The sequence below is a fragment of the Coregonus clupeaformis genome, chromosome 23, assembly GCF_020615455.1.
Source record: "Coregonus clupeaformis isolate EN_2021a chromosome 23, ASM2061545v1, whole genome shotgun sequence".
NCBI classification, from domain to species: Eukaryota; Metazoa; Chordata; class Actinopteri; order Salmoniformes; family Salmonidae; genus Coregonus; species Coregonus clupeaformis.
Window position 1 is genome coordinate 47,363,056 of NC_059214.1, and position 18,147 is coordinate 47,381,202.

Sequence of the window (18,147 nt, forward strand, 5' to 3'; positions counted from 1 at the left end):
TGGCGTTGCAAATGCCATGCTCTACCAACTGAGCTACATCCCTGCCGGCCATTCCCTCGCCTACCCTGGACGACGCTGGGCCAATTGTGCGCCGCCCCATGGGTCTCCCGGTCGCGGCCGGCTATGACAGAGCCTGGAATCGAACCAGGATCTCTAATGGCACAGCTAGCACTGCGATGCAGTGCCTTAGACCACTGCACCACTCGGGAGCATCTGAATACTTATTTAAATGTGGTATTTCAATTTTTTACTTTTAATACATTTGCAAAAATTTCTAAAAACCTGTTTTTGCTTCGTCATTATGGGGTATTGTGTGTAGATTGATGAGGGAAAATAAAAGTTAAGTGGTCTGAATACTTTGCGAATTCACTTTAGATGTCCTGAAGGGCAGGCAACATGGCCCTAGTGATGTACTGTGCTGTCTGCACCACCCTTTGTAGCGCTTTGCGGTCAAGGGCGGTGCATTTGCCATACCAAGCGTTGATGCAGCCAGTCAAGATGCTCTCGATGGTGCAGCTGAGGATCCGAGGGCCCATGCCATATCTTTCCAGCCTCCAGAGGGGGAAGAGGCGCTGCCATGCCCTCTTCACAACTGTGTGGGTGTGTGTGTTCCATGTTATGTCCTTAGTAATGTGGATGCCGAGGAACTTGAAGCTCTACATGGGCAGTGGGGTTTTCTGACAAATCTGTCTGATCAACCACATTTCTGCCTTACATTAACGACCGCAGCCTAATCATGAGTCTGACTAGAGTGGGAATGACAACGTTGTTTACTGCACGCCTCACCACCAGCAAAGGCACTCTGAGTCACTCTCCAGACACTAACAATCTGTGGCATTTTTAATATAGAATGGTTGCTATGTGTCTGCAGGGAAACGGTTACAAATCATTGTTTTAAATGCCTTGGCCCAAGCATCCCAATATTATATTTAACATTGCAGTGTGGGATAATATTATTGAAGAGACTGCTTAATATTCTGTCATGCCTACATATAGTCATAATTATTCCTCCTGTTAGAAACTGGGTGGGATATAGGAGTAACTCATTATGGGCTTGCAATGGGCATTATTAGGAGTATCGTGGCCTCTTGGTCTGCTGTAATGTCAATAGCTATAACTGACACACTGAGTGTACAAAACATTAGGAACACTTTCCTAATATTGAATTGCACCCCGTTTTGCCCTCAGAACAGCCTCAATTTGTTGGGGCATGGACTCGAAAGCGTGCCACAGTTGTGTCAAGTTGGCTGGATAACCTTTGGGTGGTGGACCATTCTTGATACACACAGGAAACTGTAGAGCTTGAAAAAAACCTTCAGCTTTGCAGTTCTTGACACACTCAAACCAGTGCACCTTGCACCTACTACAATACCCTGTTTAAAGGCACTTCAATATTTTGTCTTGACCATGTCTTGACCATTCACCCTCTGAATGGCACACATGCACAATCCATTTGTCTCAAGGCTTAAAAATCCTTCTTTAACCTGTCTCCTCCCCTTGGATTTAACAAGTGACATCAATAAGGGATCATAGCTTTCACCTGGATTCACCTGGTCAGTCAATGTCATGTTCCTAATGTTTTGCACACTCAGTGTATAGCCAACCTCCTGTCAGATGAGAATGTCATTCTTTGTAAAAGAAAGACTGTAGTAGCTGGTGCCTTCATCTACATGGCTGGTTTAATTCAAGACGTTATAAAGTAAGACTAGGATTTGTTTTAGCTACTTCTTAGAAATGTAAAACGCATTGTGATGGCACTTCACGAGAGAGAGAGAGAGCGAGAAAGAGAGAGGGAGAGAGGGAGAGAGAGAGAGAGAGAGAGAGAGAGAGAGAGAGAGAGAGAGAGAGAGAGAGAGAGAGAGAGAGAGAGAGAGAGAGAGAGAGAGAGAGAGAGAGAGAGAGAGAGAGAGAGAGAGAGAGAGAGAGAGAGAGAGAGAGAGAGAGAGAGAGAGTCTGAGTAGATTGTCGTTATTACCAAGGAGAGGAGCACGTTTTATCAGGATAACGGTGGCCTCTTGGTGCTTTTTGACACAAGGGCCAGGTCTGCAGTGTAGGGTGTAATTAATGAGGGACGATCCTTCCTCAATTGGAAAATAGACATTCAGTGACCCATCATTTGCATGTGAGACTGCACAGTGGGCTGACTCTGGTCCAAGGTGGTATAGGCTACATTCCAATATGTTTCCTTTGCTAATATCCTCACATCCATCAACATGATCAATTCCGTAGACCATATTGAAAATGATTTTTTTTAAAGCAATGGCTTTACATGAAATATAGGAACCTTTACATGGAATATAGGAACCTTTACATGGAATATAGGAACCTTTACATGGAATATAGGAACCTTTACATGGAATATAGGAACCTTTACATGGAATATAGGAACCTTTACATGGAATACAGGAACCTTTACATGAAATATAGGAACCTTTACATGAAATATAGGAACCTTTACATGGAATATAGGAACCTTTACATGAAATATAGGAACCTTTACATGGAATATAGGAACCTTTACATGAAATATAGGAACCTTTACATGGAATACAGGAACCTTTACATGGAATATAGGAACCTTTACATGGAATACAGGAAACATGGAAAAGATTCAAACTCAAAATGTGAAAAATGACTCCATTGCTTGAAGCATACAGTTGACATGCTGCTGACTAGTTCAATGGCTAGGAATCATAGGAGCACCATTGATTAATCACACATCCTCATCTTTCATTATCCTCCACCTAATAGGTTAGGTGCCCTGAATACCACCAGGTTACATAGCATTTCAGGACTGAGGTCTGTGCAAAAAAAAATACTATTTCAGTGGTTTTACAATGTAGGAATCATGTCCTGAGTTGTTAGACTGAAATACTGCAGTCTCTGTGTGTCCTATCACATGGTCATATCAATGTGTTTGGAGATGGTGTTTTTGTGAGCGGCTGTGGAGGGTGGAGGCCTTGGTTATCCAGCCTCTGAGGAGAATGACAGGCTCGCTTTCACTTCTAGTCCCTCTGCTCCTCTATGGCCTTGGTGCTCCTTTATTGTTTAGTTCATCTCTCTCTCTGTCACCTCCTCTGCTGCTGTGGATTCTCCTCCTTCATCCTGTCCTCTCCTTTCTGAAAACACGACACATGATGTCAGGAATTGATGAGTATGTCCTTTCTAGAGGAGAGGAGGAATTGATGAAACTATCCTTTCTAGAGGAGAGGAGGAATTGATGAGAACGTCCTTTCCAGAGGAGAGGAATTGATGAGACTGTCCTTTCTAGAGAAGAGGAGCAATTCAAGGGAGCCGGCTGCATCCATCAGCAGTGATTTGTGTCCCCACAACCCCAGCTTCCCCTTGCATCCCCCTACAGCCCCAGCTTCACCAAGCTTCCCCCTATAACCCAGCTTCCTCCTATAACCCAGCTTCCCCCTACAACCCCAGCTTCCCCCAGCTTCCCCCTACAACCCCAGCTTCCCCCTATAACCCCAACCTCCACCTACAACCCCAGCTTCCCCCAGCTTACCCCTACATCCCACCCCCTCTCTCTCTCTCTCTCTCTCCCTCGCTCTCTCTCTCTCTCTCTCTCTCTCTCTCTCTCTCTCTCTCTCTCTCTCTGTGTGACTCTCCCTCTCGCTCTCTCTCTCTCTCTCTCTGTGTGACTCTCCCTCGCTCTCTCGCTCTCTCTCTCTCTCTCTCCTCGCTCTCTCTCTCTCTCTCTCTCTCTCTCTCTCTCTGTGTGACTCTCTCTCTCTCCCTCTCTCCCTCTCTCCTCTCTCTCTCTCTCTCTCTCTCTCTCTCTCTCTCTCTCTCTCTCTCTCTCTCTCTCTCTCTCTCTCTCTCTCTCTCTCTCTCTCTCTCTCTCTCTCTCTGTGTGACTCTCTCTCTCTCCCTCTCTCCCTCTCTCCCTCGCGCTCTCTCTCACCGTGTCTCTTCAGAGCGGTTGTTACTGCACGGCCCCTGCACATCATTCCACTGCGATGGAAATTAAATGAAGGTGGCTTAACGAACGCATCCGAACGGATCCAGGCATGCTTTGAAGGATGTAGGTGAGGTAGCGCCACTGCCAGATCCTTTTCCACAGGCTGTGGGATTTGTACCGCTGATGCGAGGACACAGCGATCACTCAGCCATGCAGAAGCCCCGACAAGAGGACTAATCTCTCCACCTGACTTGTGGAAGCTCCAGATTTTTTTCTCCCTGTATTATTTATCCCCACTGCTAAAGACAGTGGGACAATGGAGCCAGCTACCTGAAGTAGATGGTCGATTTGTAGCCCGACGGACGGACGGACCACAGTCTGCTGCACACATGGATGTGTTTAGCTTTGTGAAGATGCCAAAGCTGTCAGGGTGAGTCTAATGGATGCTGTTTAATTTGCCTGTCTGCTTCCATACCACTTGTGTAATAAGCGGTGGTGGATCCACAGGCAGGATTCACATAGAAACAGGGGATTTAAAAAGCACCATTTAGAATGGAATCTGGTGTAATGTTTGTAGATACGGCACATCCTGTTAAATTATTATTATAATGACTTAGTGCAAGTGCTGTCACATGCGATTCATGTGAGATGTATAGAGAGAGAGAAAAAGAGGGACAGAGAGGGGGAGGAGGAGAGGGGGAGGAGGAGAGGAGGAGGAGGAGAGGGGAAGGAGGAGAGGGGGAAGGAGGAAGGAGGAAGGAGGAGAGGGGAAGGAGGAGAGGGGAAGGAGGAGAGGGGGAGGAGGAGAGGAGGAAGGAGGAGAGGGGGAGGGGAAGAGGGGGAGTTAGCAACAGAGACTGAAGTGAAGTGTTCCATGTGTCTAAACTTAATGAGGTGCTTTTTTCAGAATGTGAATATATGGTCAGTTTTCAATCTGGCACATTCAGACTCAGTTGCATATGTAATGGATGTTTTATGGTAGGGTTTATAGCATATGTACATACCCATGAACTATTGGGTGGCAATGACACTTACTGTAACTGAAAATCATATTTTAATGAATTATATAGTTGCATGGAATATTAGATATTTATACAGGAGTGTTTATAAGGTTTTATTTCTGAATAAATCAACCATGTATAATGACAAAGATATAGTAATATGTTATGAGTACATTGTATGAGTGTATATTTTAGCTTATTGTGTCTACAGATTGAACTGGGTAAAACTTTTGTCAATGATTGCAATAGTGCGCTATGAGGCAGACATCTTGCAGTGTTATGTTATTTTAAGCAAATAGTGAGCACCTAGAAGACAACAACTCCATATGAAGTGTGTTGAGCCTCCATGAATCAGGGTGAGCTGCCAAACTCTAATGTCATTGGTCATTGACTGAAGGACAGGCCTGTCTCTGATGACTCTAATAAGGTTGCAACATTATGTTTTCAACACATTACTTGCACATACAAGTCATTTGTAATCCTCTGAGGTTCTAGGGACCCACTGGCTGATTGTAGCTTGACTACAGTGCAATGCAGTTATAAATAAGCAACAGCATAAAATGAGAGGAAAGGTGACTGGAATTTGTACACTACCAGTCAAAGTTGTAGATGTTTTTCTTTATTTTGACTATTTCCCAGAGGTGTGGACTCGAGTCATGTGACTTGGACTCGAGTCAGACTCGAGTCATGAATTTGATGACTTCAGACTCGACTCGACAAAATGTACAAAGACTTGCAACTCGACTTGGACTTTAACATCAATGACTCGTGACTTCACTTGGACTTGCGCCTTATGACTCGAGAAGACTTGCTACTTCCCATGAAAACTGGGGAAAAAAAAATTTCTACACGGCCGCGCCCTCCGTTTATCTGCATCTGTGAAAAAAATGTGCACCATCCACCTGTATGCATACAGAGAGCGCGCGCTGCCTGCACGTTATCCAATCACTGTAGTCCCACGTTGTTTTGATTCGACAGCATCTAAGCAGGCACATTGCAAGACAACCAATGAAGCACATCAAGCAACAACGCGCCAGTTGTCAAAATGATACCGAAGATAGTTTGGTTTGGCTATAAAAATTACGAGGTAGTCGACAAAAACTAGTTGCAATCTGCAAAACATGCGGATCGAAGATTACAGACGGAGCTGCCACAACGTCCAACTTTGTTCGACACCTGAAGTTGCACAAAGAAAGGTAAGTTTTTGAACAGATGCTACGCACCTTATCGGATGTACCGTAACTTACTAGCTAGCTGCTGCATATTTACTGTATCAACGAGACAAACGCACGTCTCCCTTGCTGGTTCATGCTTACAAAAAATATGGATTTTTGAACTGCTATTATATGGACATTCTAAAACGCTTCGTAGAAAAAACGCTTAACGTTCTTTAATGTACTAAGACAGTGTTATTAAAAGACCAAACTCTGTAAATATCATATTAATAAAGTATACTATGTACAAAACATCAGATGAGCCCAGAATATGAACGCAAACACGTTTAATAACACGTTGCGTTTTTCCTCCCATAGAAAACTATTATAAGAAAAGGCTTAACGTGTCTTAATATACTGAGACAGTAATATTAAAAGACCAAACTATAAATATCATATTAATAAAGTATACTAAATGTACAAAACATCAGATGAGGCCAGAATATGAACGCAAACACGTTTAACAACACGTTAAGTGTTTTCCTCCCATAGAAAACCATTATAAGAAAAGGCTTAACATGTCTTATGTAGGCTACTATGTATTCTGGGCTCATCTGATGTTTTGTACATAGTATACTTTATTGATATGATATTTACTTAGTTTGGTCTTTTTAATAACACTGTCTTAGTACATAAGACACGTTAAGCCTTTTCTTATAATGGTTTTCTATGGGAGGAAAACGCAACGTGTTATTAAACGTGTTTGCGTTCATATTCTGGGCTCATCTGATGTTTTGTACATAGTATGCTTTATTAATATGATATTTGCAGAGTTTGGTCTTATAATATTACTGTCTTAGTATATTGAGCATTAAGCAACGTTAAGCGTTTTTCACGTTAAGCGTTTTAGAATTCAGTTTCAGAGTTGCTGGTGTGCTGCCTCATTGAGGTCGTTTATGTAATTTTGGTTAATCACAACTAAGCAGAACTGTCGCTGAAGACAAAATATCACAATTAAACAATGAATGCACCCCCTTTCACAACTCGGATGTAGTTGGTGCATCCCTAAACCCATCCAAGTACAACAGGAAACATAGTAAGACGTATACATTGTAAAGAGGAAAATGATAACACAGTCACAGTAGATCCACCATTAGCCTTCCCTTTTCATATCATGCCCAAACAGCAGACAGCGCATGGACAGAGTGCTACCGTAGTCTACAGTAGGTCTGTGAGGCAGCGCACCACTGGGATATATACAGTATATAATAAAATAATAACGATTATAGTAGTAATGTTCAGAGATGCAATAGATGATTATAGTGCAGTTCTTAACTAATGGGAATATTGTTTAGCTTATTTTTGGTTTAATTTGGTTTACTTTAGTTATTTAATTTATTCAATTATTTTGTTTTTCTATACTTTTCATGCCAACTTGCCATGGCCCCCTAGAACCCCCTCGCGGCACCCAAGGGTCCCCGTCCCCACTTTGAAAACCACTGCTATAAAGCATATGACTTCAGTTTCTTGAGGGAAAGGGCTTTCTTATGAATTTTGAAGCAGTGAAAATATTCTTAATATTGCATACACTGAAACTGAAATGTATTATCGTAAACCGTAGTGTACAATAGGCAATGAATATTAACACAACAACATTGATATGAGTAAAGAGTAGTTTCAAATACAACATGTGTGGCTGTAAAGGATTTTCTGACATCTGTTTCATATTCTTCTCTGTTACAGGTATGAAGAATACCAGATGAACAAAATCATCGTAGATGAACCACAACAGCCTTCAATCTCACAATTCCTTGACACTCGTGTAGGGCGTTACAGCCTGACCCACCCACAGCAGAAGGCCATCTCCAATGCGATACTGTCTGACTTGATTATTGATTGCAATTTCCCTCTGTCTATTGTGGAAAATAAGAGCTTTCGTCACTTTCTGGCTGTGCTGGACAGCAAGTATACCCCAGTATGTCGCCGAACGCTGACCACAAAAACAGAGAGCCTTGCTGAGGAGAGACGGTCAAAGTTAAAAACTCAATTGAGCAACACTGACCATGTTTCAGTCACTGTGGACATTTGGTCTGATCGAAAGATGAGGGGATTCCTTGGTGTCACTGTGCACTGGATGGAGCGAGATGCAGAGAGGGTACAGCTAAAGACTAATCTCTTGGCCTGCAACCGCTTCAAAGGCTCTCACACAGCAGAGCGAATCTGTGACCAATTTGAGGCAATATGTGATGAATACAACATCAAAGCTAAATTGGACTATATAATTAGTGACAATGCTGCTAACATGCGCAAGGCATTTACAGTCTGCTTCCCCAGCGAACAGGAGGAAGATGAAGATGCTGGAGATAATCTTGATGATCCTGAGCTATGGCATGACTTAACCCAAGAAGACCAGCAAACCGTCGATGCTGCTATGGCAAAGAAACAGCGCCTGCAGTGTTTTGCACACACATTGCAGCTGGTTGTGGGAGACGGTTTGAAAGAAACAAAAGCGGCATGTCCTTCTCTCTCCAAGTTATCAAAACTTAGCTCCCTGCTCCACACAAGCACAACGGTTTAAAGACATCTTCGATGGTGAATTTGGGGAGCACAGAGGCATCCCTGCTGCAGTGAGCACGAGGTGGAATTCCACACTGCGGCAGGTAAAAGCAGTCCTTCATTGTGATCAGCAAAAGCTCTGCGCAGTTCTTGAGAAGGCCGGGCATAAAGAACTGTCATTCACACCACGAGAGTGGAATCTGCTGAAGGAGTTGGTGGACATCTTAAAACCGTTCGGAGAAGCAACTGATTTGACACAGGGGAGAAAGTCATTACAATCAGTGCAGTTGTTCCATCCATCTTGTCCCTCAATCACCATCTTGAGAAGCTGAAGCCTCAAGTTCGTTTCCTGAGTGGCCTGGTCAGAGGTCTGCAGGCATCCCTGAAAAAAAAGATTTCTTGGGATCTTCATTAATGTAAAAAATGGCCCAGTCTCAAGAAGGGATCACTGCCCCCTTTTTCAGACACAGTCTACCTGAAAGCAGCTGCCTTGGATCCAGCCTTTTGTCTGCTGTGGATTGAGCCCCATGTGCTGGTCAACCGTGACATCAAGGCAGAGGTGGCACAACGAGTTAAAGGTAAATATTATTGACTTGCAATGCAACTTAAAATGCAACGTACAATAATTTGATCTTAATCTGATATAGGATCTAATGTGATATTAATCTGACTTTAACAATAATAAAAATTTCAGTCTTGAACAGTATCATCAACATCAGAAATAAGGGCTCTTTTGTTTCTGCTGTTGTGACACGTTTTTATTTTTATTTTTAGAATTGATCCTGCAAGATGCTGCAGAGACAGAGCAGCCTGTGCGGGTGCCTGCTGAAGAAGAACTAGAGGACATGGAAGGAGAAGGGCTGTTTGCTGCATACCATAAGAGGCAGAAAAGGGATGTTGGGACCCCCACCAGCAGTACAGCTAAGTCACTACATTGACATGGCAGAAGGACAGAATGCCCTTTTGTTCTGGGCACTGAACAGTAAGACTCTTCCTTCACTCTTTCAAGTAGCCATCCGAGTCTTGGCAGTGCCTGCTTCTAGTGCTCCAGTGGAGCGAGTTTTCAGCCATGGTGGCATCATTCTGCGTCCCCCATCGTGCACAAATGACTGACAGACTTTTGGCCAATTTGATCTTTTGCAAATGCAATGCAGTATAGGGGCCTCCCTCCACCTGTCCACAGCACGCATGCGCGCACACACACTCACTCTCTGCTCATCACCTGTCCACACAGCTCTCTCTCCCTGTGGTAGGAGTTTCACATGGAGTAAGATCTGTTCATTTGCAGTGCAGGTTCCCACACTGTTTTTACTTCCAGAGCTTTGGTGTTTGTCCTTCCCCGTAAACCATTTTCTCTCTCTCTCTCTCTCTCTCTCTCTCTCTCTCTCTCTCTCTCTCTCTTTCTTCTCTCTCTCTCTCTCTCTCTCTCTCTCTCTGCATTGTTCTAGTGCAATATGCTGTTCAAATACAAGCATTTTTTTTGTGAAAATTAAATGTTATGTTTTTTGCTGTATTTGATTAATGTTATTGTATAAAAAGGTTTAAATAAATACAAATCTTACAGACATACATGATTTGTATACATTTTATTTCTGTGGTAAGAGGACTTGAAATGACTCGAAACTAAAATGGTAGGACTTTGGACTCGACTTGAGACTTGATGGCTTTGACTTTTGACTCGACTTGGGACTTGCCTCATCTTTGACTCGACTTGACTCGGGACTCGAGGGCAAAGACTTGAGACTTACTTGTGACTTGCATAACAATGACTTTGTCCCACCTCTGCTATTTCCTATATTGTAGAATAATGGTGAAGACATCAAAACTATGAAATAACACATAGGGAATCATTTAGGAACCAAAAAAGTGTTAAACAAATCAAAATATATTTTATATTTGAGATTCTTCAAATAGCCACCCTTTACCTTGATGACAGCTTTGCACACTCTTGGCATTCTCTTAACCAGCTTCACCTGGATTGCTTTTCCAACAGTCTTGAATGAGTTCCCACATATTCTGAGCACTTGTTTGATGATTTTCCTTCACTCTGCGGTCCGACTCATCCCAAACCATCTCAATTTGGTTGAGGTTGGGGGATTGTGGAGGCCAGGTCATCTGATGCAGCACTCCATCACTCTCCTTCTTGGTCAAATAGCCCTTACACAGCCTGGAGGTGTGTTGGGTCATTGTCCTGGTGAAAAACAAATGATAGTCCCACTAATGGATGCTGTTTAATTCGCCTGTCTGCTTCCATGCCACTTGTGTAATAAGCGGTGGTGGATCCTTTACCCACAGGCAGGATTCACATAGAAACAGGGGATTTAAAAAGCACCATTTAGAATGGAACCATACCACCTCCTCCTCCATGCTTTACGGTGGGAAATACACATGCGGAGATCATCCGTTCACCCACACGCGTCTCACAAAGACACGGTGGTTGGAACCAAAAATCTCCAATTTGGATCCCAGCCCAAAGGACACATTTCCACCGGTCTAATGTCCATTGCTCGTGTTTCTTGGCCCAAGCAAGTCTCTTCTTCTTATTGGTGTCCTTTAGTAGTGGTTTCTTTGCAGCAATTCAACCATGAAGACCTGATTCACACAGTCTCATCTGAACAGTTGATGTTGAGATGTGTCTGTTACTTGAACTCTGTGAAGCATTTATTTGGGCAGCAATTTCTGAGGCTAGTAACTCTAATGAACTTATCCTCTGCAGCAGAGGTAACTAAGTCTTCCATTCCTGTGGTGGTCCTCATGAGAGCCAGTTTCATCAAAGCGCTTGATGGTTTTTGCCACTGCACTTTAAGAAACGTTCAAAGTAATTTTTTATCGTATTGACTGACCTTCATGTCAAAAAGTAATGATGGACTGTCAATTTTGTTTTTTTATTTGAGCTGTTCTTGCCATAATATGGACTTGGTCTTTTACCAAATAGGGCTATCTTCTGTATATCACCCCTACCTTGTCACAACACAACTGATTGGCTCAAACGCATTAAGAAGGAAAGAAATTCCACAAATTAACTTTTAAGAAGGCACACCTGTTAATTTAAATGCATTCCAGGTGACTACCTCATGAAGCTGGTTGAGAGAATGCCAAGAGTGTGCAAAGCTGTCTGTATGTCGTAACAATTCTGAGTGAGATTAATTAATTTCCCAGACAGACAGTCACCTTTTTGCCCCTGTTGGGATTTCTGCATTTTCTTGATCTGAATCTAGGTAATCTTCCTGAGGGATTAGCAACACTACATGTCTATGGCGGGGATGTAATCAGTTTATCATCTAACAATATCACATTTCATCAAATTTCACATTCAACTCATTTCCTGTTAAAACAAACACAAGTGCCTCAATGAAACACAAGTAGGATGATTCACTGTCCATACCTATTGAATGACAAATTAAAAACAAATTAGAAAAATGAATGGCATTGATTTCTGAATATTCCCTATCTTTGTACTAGGAATGATTAATTGATGAGTTTATCCAAAACGCTATATCCACCAATTTTTCACATTTATGTTTTTTTCCCCCAGAAATTATTGCTAATGAGAACCTTTGTGTGTGTAAAATAGGACTGTTCTATCATTTTTTTATTCATACATTTTAGATGTGTACGAAAATAGTATTTTAGATTTTTTACACTATATTGTCCATTGTTTAGCTGGAATGGAGTGTTTGTATCCTGTATATTTGACTGTGATATGTGGTTGTCTCACCTAGCGATCTTAAGATCAATGCACGTTTGCCACTTACTGTAAGTGGCTCTGGATAAAAGGATCTGTGAAATGACAAAAATGTCAAATGTACTGTAAATGTTTACATACAGATCTCCTATTTCTGTATTAAATTATTTTGTATGTATACATTTAAATATTGATGTCACACATGTATCATTTGTACATTTCTTTATAAAAAAGTTAGTTATTAGTTACATTTATTGACTGTGTGTCAGGCGATCAGTGTGATGCGGTAGGATGAAGTCAGGCGCAGGACACAGAGCTAATCGAAAACGTACTTTATTCGTAGGTAACGTAAATAACATAACCTCCACGCAGGGAGGAACAAACCCACTCACCAGACGACAACCAAACATGAACAAACACGCACAAAATACAGTGGGAGCCAGAGGGTTAAATAGGGAAGAAATCAATACATAATGGGAACCATGTGTGAACAATAAAGACAAAACAAGTAGAACACAGAAATATAGATCGGTAGCAGCTAGTACTCCGGCGACGACGAACGCCGAAGCCTGCCTGAGCAAGGAGGAGGAGCAGCCTCGGCTGAATCCGTCACAGTACCCACCCCTTGACGTGCGGCTCCAGCCGTGCGCCGACACCGGCCTCGGGGACGGCCAGGAGGACGCGGCGCAGGGCGAGTCGGATGACGATGGTGGAAATCCCTCAAAATGGAGGGATTGAGGATGTCCCCTCCCACTCCACGAGATACTGCCTGTCCCCCACCCGACGCCTCGAATTCCAGGATGGAACGGACCGAGTACGCCGGTGCCCCCTCGATGTCCAGTGGGGGCGGAGGAACCTCCCGTACCTCAGAATCCTGGAGTGGACCAGCTACCACCGGCCTGAAGAGAGACACATGGAACGAAGGGTTAATACGATACTCAGGAGGAAGCTGTAACCTATAACAAACCTTGTTCAATCTCCTCAGGACTTTAAATGGCCCCACAAACCGCCGACCCAGCTTCCGGCAGGGCAGGCGAGGGGGCAGGTTTCGGGTCGAGAGCCAGACCCGGTCCCCCGGTGCATACACCGGAGCCTCACTGCGGTGGCGGTCGGCGCTCGCCTTCTGTCGCCTGATGGCCCGTTGCAGGCGTACATGGGCAGCGTTCCACGTCTCTTCGCACGCTGAAACCACTCCTCCACCGCAGGTGCCTCGATCTGGCTCTGATGCCACGGTGCCAGGACCGGCTGATACACACTGGAATGGAGACAGGTTAGTGGAGGAGTGGCGGAGGGAGTTTTGGGCCATCTCTGCCCAGGGGAGGAAAACCGACCACTCCCCCCGCCGGTCCTGGCAATAGGACCGCAGAAACCTACCCACATCTTGGTTCACTCTCTCCACCTGCCCATTACTCTCAGGGTGAAAACCTGAGGTCAGGCTGACCGAGATCCCCAGATGTTCCATGAACGCCCTCCAGACCCTTGAAGTGAACTGGGGAAGCCGATCAGATACAAAATCCTCAGGTACCCCGTAGTGCCGGAAGACGTGTGTAAATAGGGCCTCCGCAGTCTGTAGGGCCGTAGGGAGACCGGGCATAGGAATGAGACGGCAGGACTTAGAAAACCGATCCACAACGACCAGGATCGTGGTGTTCCCTTGTGACGGGGGAAGGTCCGTAACAAAATCCACCGATAGGTGGGACCACGGCCATTGTGGAATGGGTAGGGGTTGTAATTTCCCTCTGGGCAGGTGTCTAGGTGCCTTACACTGAGCGCACACTGAGCAGGAGGAAACATAAACCCTCACATCCTTGGCTAAAGTGGGCCCCCAGTATTTCCCACTAGGTGCACTGTCCGACCGTTGCCAGGATGACCAGAGGAGGGTGACGTGTGAGCCCAATAGATCAATCGATCACGGACCTCTAACGGCACGTACATACGACCCTCTGGACACTGGGGGGAGTGGGCTCTGTACGTAACGCCCGCTCGATGACTGCGTCAACCTCCCACACCACCGGTGCCACCAGACATGACGCCGGAAGTATGGGAGTGGGCTCAATGGACCTCTCCTCTGTGTCATACAGTCGGGACAGGGCGTCTGCCTTAGCGTTCTGGGAACCTGGTCTGTAAGAAAGGGTGAACACAAAATGAATGAAAAACATGGCCCACCTTGCCTGGTGAGGGTTCAATCTCCTCGCCGCCCGGATGTACTCCAGATTGCGGTGGTCAGTCAAAATGAGAAAAGGGTGTTTAGCCCTCTCAAGCCAATGCCTCCACACTTTCAGAGCTTTAACCACAGCTAACAGCTCCCGGTCCCCCACATCATAGTTGCGCTCCGGTGGCTGAGCTTCTTCGAAAAGAAAGCACAGGGGCAGAGTTTTGGTGGCGTACCCGAGCGCTGAGACAGTACAGCTCCTATCCCAGCCTCTGATGCGTCCACCTCTACTGAGAATGCTAAGGAGGGATCCAGATGAGCCAGCACTGGAGCCAAGGTAAACAGGTCCTTCAGGTGACCAAACGCCCTGTCCGCCTCGGCTGACCACTGCAGGCGCACCGGTCCCCCCTTCAGCAAGGAGGTAATGGGAGCCGCTACCTGACCAAAGCCCCGGATAAACCTCCGGTAGTAGTTGGAAAACCCTAAGAATCGCTGCACCTCCTTAACCGTGGTTGGAGTCGGCCATTTACGCACGGCTGAAATGCAGTCGATCTCCATCTCCACCCCTGACACGGACAGGCGGTGCCCTAGGAAGGAGACGGACTTTTGAAAGAACAGAAATTTCTCTGCCTTGACGTACAGGTCATGTTCCAACAGTCAACCAAGCACCTTGCGCACCAGGGACACATGCTCGGCTCGTGTAGCGGAGTATATGAAAATGTCATCTATATACACCACTACACCCTGTCAGTGCAGGTCCCTGAAAATCTAATCTACAAAGGATTGGAAGACTGATGGAGCGTTCATCAACCCGTACGGCATGACGAGGTACTCATAGTGCCCAGATGTGGTACTATATGCCATCTTCCACTCATCTCCCTCCCGGATACGCACCAGGTTGTACGCGCTCCTGAGATCCAATTTTGTGAAGAAGCGCGCCCCGTGCAATGACTCCGTCATACTAGCAATGAGCGGTAGTGGATAACTGTACTTGACAGTGATCTGATTGAGACCCCGGTAGTTAATGCATGGGCTTAAACCTCCATCCTTCTTCTTCACAAAAAAGAAACTCGAGGAGACAGGTGAAGTGGATGACCGAATGTATCCCTGCCCCAGAGATTCGGAGACATATGTTTCCATAGCCGCCGTCTCTTCCTGTGACAGGGGATACACGTGACTCCGGGGAAGTGCAGCGCCTACCTGGAGATTTATCGCACAATTCCCCTGTCGATGGGGTGGTAATTGAGTCGCCTTCTTTTTACAGAAGGCGAGAGCCAAATCGGCATATTCGGGTGGAATGTGCATGGTGGAGACCTGGTTTGGACTTTCAACCGTAGTTGCCCCTATGGAAACACCTACACACCTCCCCGAGCACAGACTTGACCATCCCTTGAGAGCCCTCTGTTGCCATGAAATCGTGGGGTCATGAGAAGTTAACCAGGGAAGCCCCAACACCACTGGAAATGCAGGAGAATCAATCAGATGGAGACTAATTTTCTCCTCATGACCGTCCTGTGTCGTCATCCAGAGTGGAGCTGTGACCTCCCTAATCAGGCCTGACCCTAAAGGGCGACTATCTAAGGCATGTACAGGGAAGGGCACATCAACAAGAACAATATGAATCCCTAAACTACGGGAAAACTGACGATCAATAAAGTTCCCAGCTGCGCCTGAATCTACGAGTGCCTTATGCTGGGAATGAGGGGAAAACTCTGGAAATACGATATCAATACACATATGCGCAACAGGCAGCTCTGGGTGAGTCGGGTGCCTACTCACCTGAGACGGTCCACCAGTGCTCTGCCTACTGCCTCGACTCCCTAAAGACCCTCCCCAGCACCGACCAGCAGTGTGTCCTCTGCGGCCACAGTTGGTGCAGGAGATGGCCCTTCTTCCGGTCTCCCTAAGCGCAGCACCTCCGAGCTCCATAGGGGTAGGGTCGGAGGTGCTGGGGGATGGAATTGACGGCCCCTGATCCGGACGTCCGCAGGTTGCCAACAGGTTATCCAGCCTTATCGACATGTCCACCAGTTGGACCAGGTTAAGGGTGGTGTCCCTGCAGGCCAGTTCCCGACGAAGTCCTCCCGTAGACTGCATCGGTAGTGGTCGATCAGGGCCCTCTCATTCCATCCTGAGCTGGCAGCCAGAGTCCTGAAGTCCAGTGCAAAGTCCTGTGCGCTCCTCTTCCCCTGTCTGAGGTGGAATAGACAATCCCCCGCCACTCTCCCCTCCGGTGGATGATCGAATACCGCCCGAAAGCGGCGGGTGAAATCCTCATAGCGTACTGACGCTGCATCTATTCCTCCCCACTCTGCGTTGGCCCACTCGAGCGCTCTTCCCGACAGACAGGAGATGAGGGCAGACACACTCTCGTATCCCAAGGGAGCCGGGTGGATGGTAGCCAGGTAGTAATCTACCTGGAGCAGAAAACCCTGACACCCGGCAGCTGTACCATCGTATGCCCTCGGGAGCGAGAGCCGAATCCCACTGGACCCAGGTGACGAAGGGGTGGAAATCAATACATAATAGAACCAGGTGTGAACTATAAAGATAAAACAAGTAGAACACAGAAACATAGATCGGTAGCAGCTTGTACTCCGGCGACGACAAACGCCGAAGCCTGCCCGAGCAAGGAGGAGGAGCAGCCTAGCCTGAATCCGTGACACTGTGTAAACCTAGCAGTACTACTTATTGCACAGAGAGTGAGGCGGATATATAGCATCTCGCAAACAAACACGATTATTTGTCTCTCTGAAATGAAACCATCAAGTGTAATTGAACAACCCCATGGCATGATTAGATAGTAAAAAAACACACCAATCTCTTTCATAATTTATTTAAATAATAAAAGCTCAATTGCCGTCAATTCTGAAAACGGATATATAGCGTTTTGGAATAAAACTCGTTAATTGTTATCTCAAGTAATTTTTGTGGATGTCAGTTGATTCACCAAATCTCTTAATATCTAAATATTGATGCAGAATATAGCCTAACTGTAAAACAATGCACTGCTGCGTGTTTTGGGAAACAAAATGTAAATGTCTTATTTGGAAGGAAGAAGGAAGAAGGAAGAAGGACATACATCTTTTTAAGTGGAACTGACAGCGTTTTAACTACTTTTTAGATATGAAACAAACAGACAATCATAATATCAGTCAAAAATATCAAATTCCCAGTTTATGCTTCAAAGCCAACAGTATAAGAGGTTTTAAAAATAGGGTCTATTTGACTCTAAATTCCATGACGTATAGTTTAGGCATTGTTCGCGGAATAATAACCCATTTGGGATGCACTGTTGCAGTTTCAATCACTCAATATTTTTGAACAAAAACGGACAACTGTAACTAAGGCTGGGAATGTCAATACAATCAAACTAGCAAGGGCAATGATCACAAGTCAGTCATAACGTGGCTAATAGGCCATGTCAAACACAAGGCCCACGGGCCGAATAGGACACACAGGCGAGTATAAATGAGTCAACAGTTGAGTCATCTGCTAATTACAGCCTGATGCGCTCGCATTGGGGAATTAACCTTTTACTGCAGTGGGCTAAATCAACAAAATGAAACAAAAGTATACATCCCAGTATTACAGTTAACGTACACTACCAGTCAAAAGTTTGGACACACCTACTCATTCAAGGGTTTTTCTTTATTTTTACTATTTTATACATTGTAGAATAATAGTGA

At 45.2% G+C, this 18,147-nt stretch overlaps 1 protein-coding gene across 1 annotated transcript in view; it reads left to right on the top strand.

Annotated features, from left to right (window-relative positions):
* The first annotated feature begins 3,933 nt into the window (after positions 1 to 3,933).
* The window catches only part of frmpd4 (FERM and PDZ domain containing 4), a 74,263-nt gene continuing 60,049 nt past the window's right edge, over positions 3,934 to 18,147 (top strand). Inside the window, exon 1 of the mRNA XM_041843752.2 lies at positions 3,934 to 4,340. Coding sequence (XP_041699686.2) covers positions 4,300 to 4,340 — 41 coding nt within the window. The 5' untranslated portion in view covers positions 3,934 to 4,299. The remainder of the gene's footprint in view (positions 4,341 to 18,147) is intronic.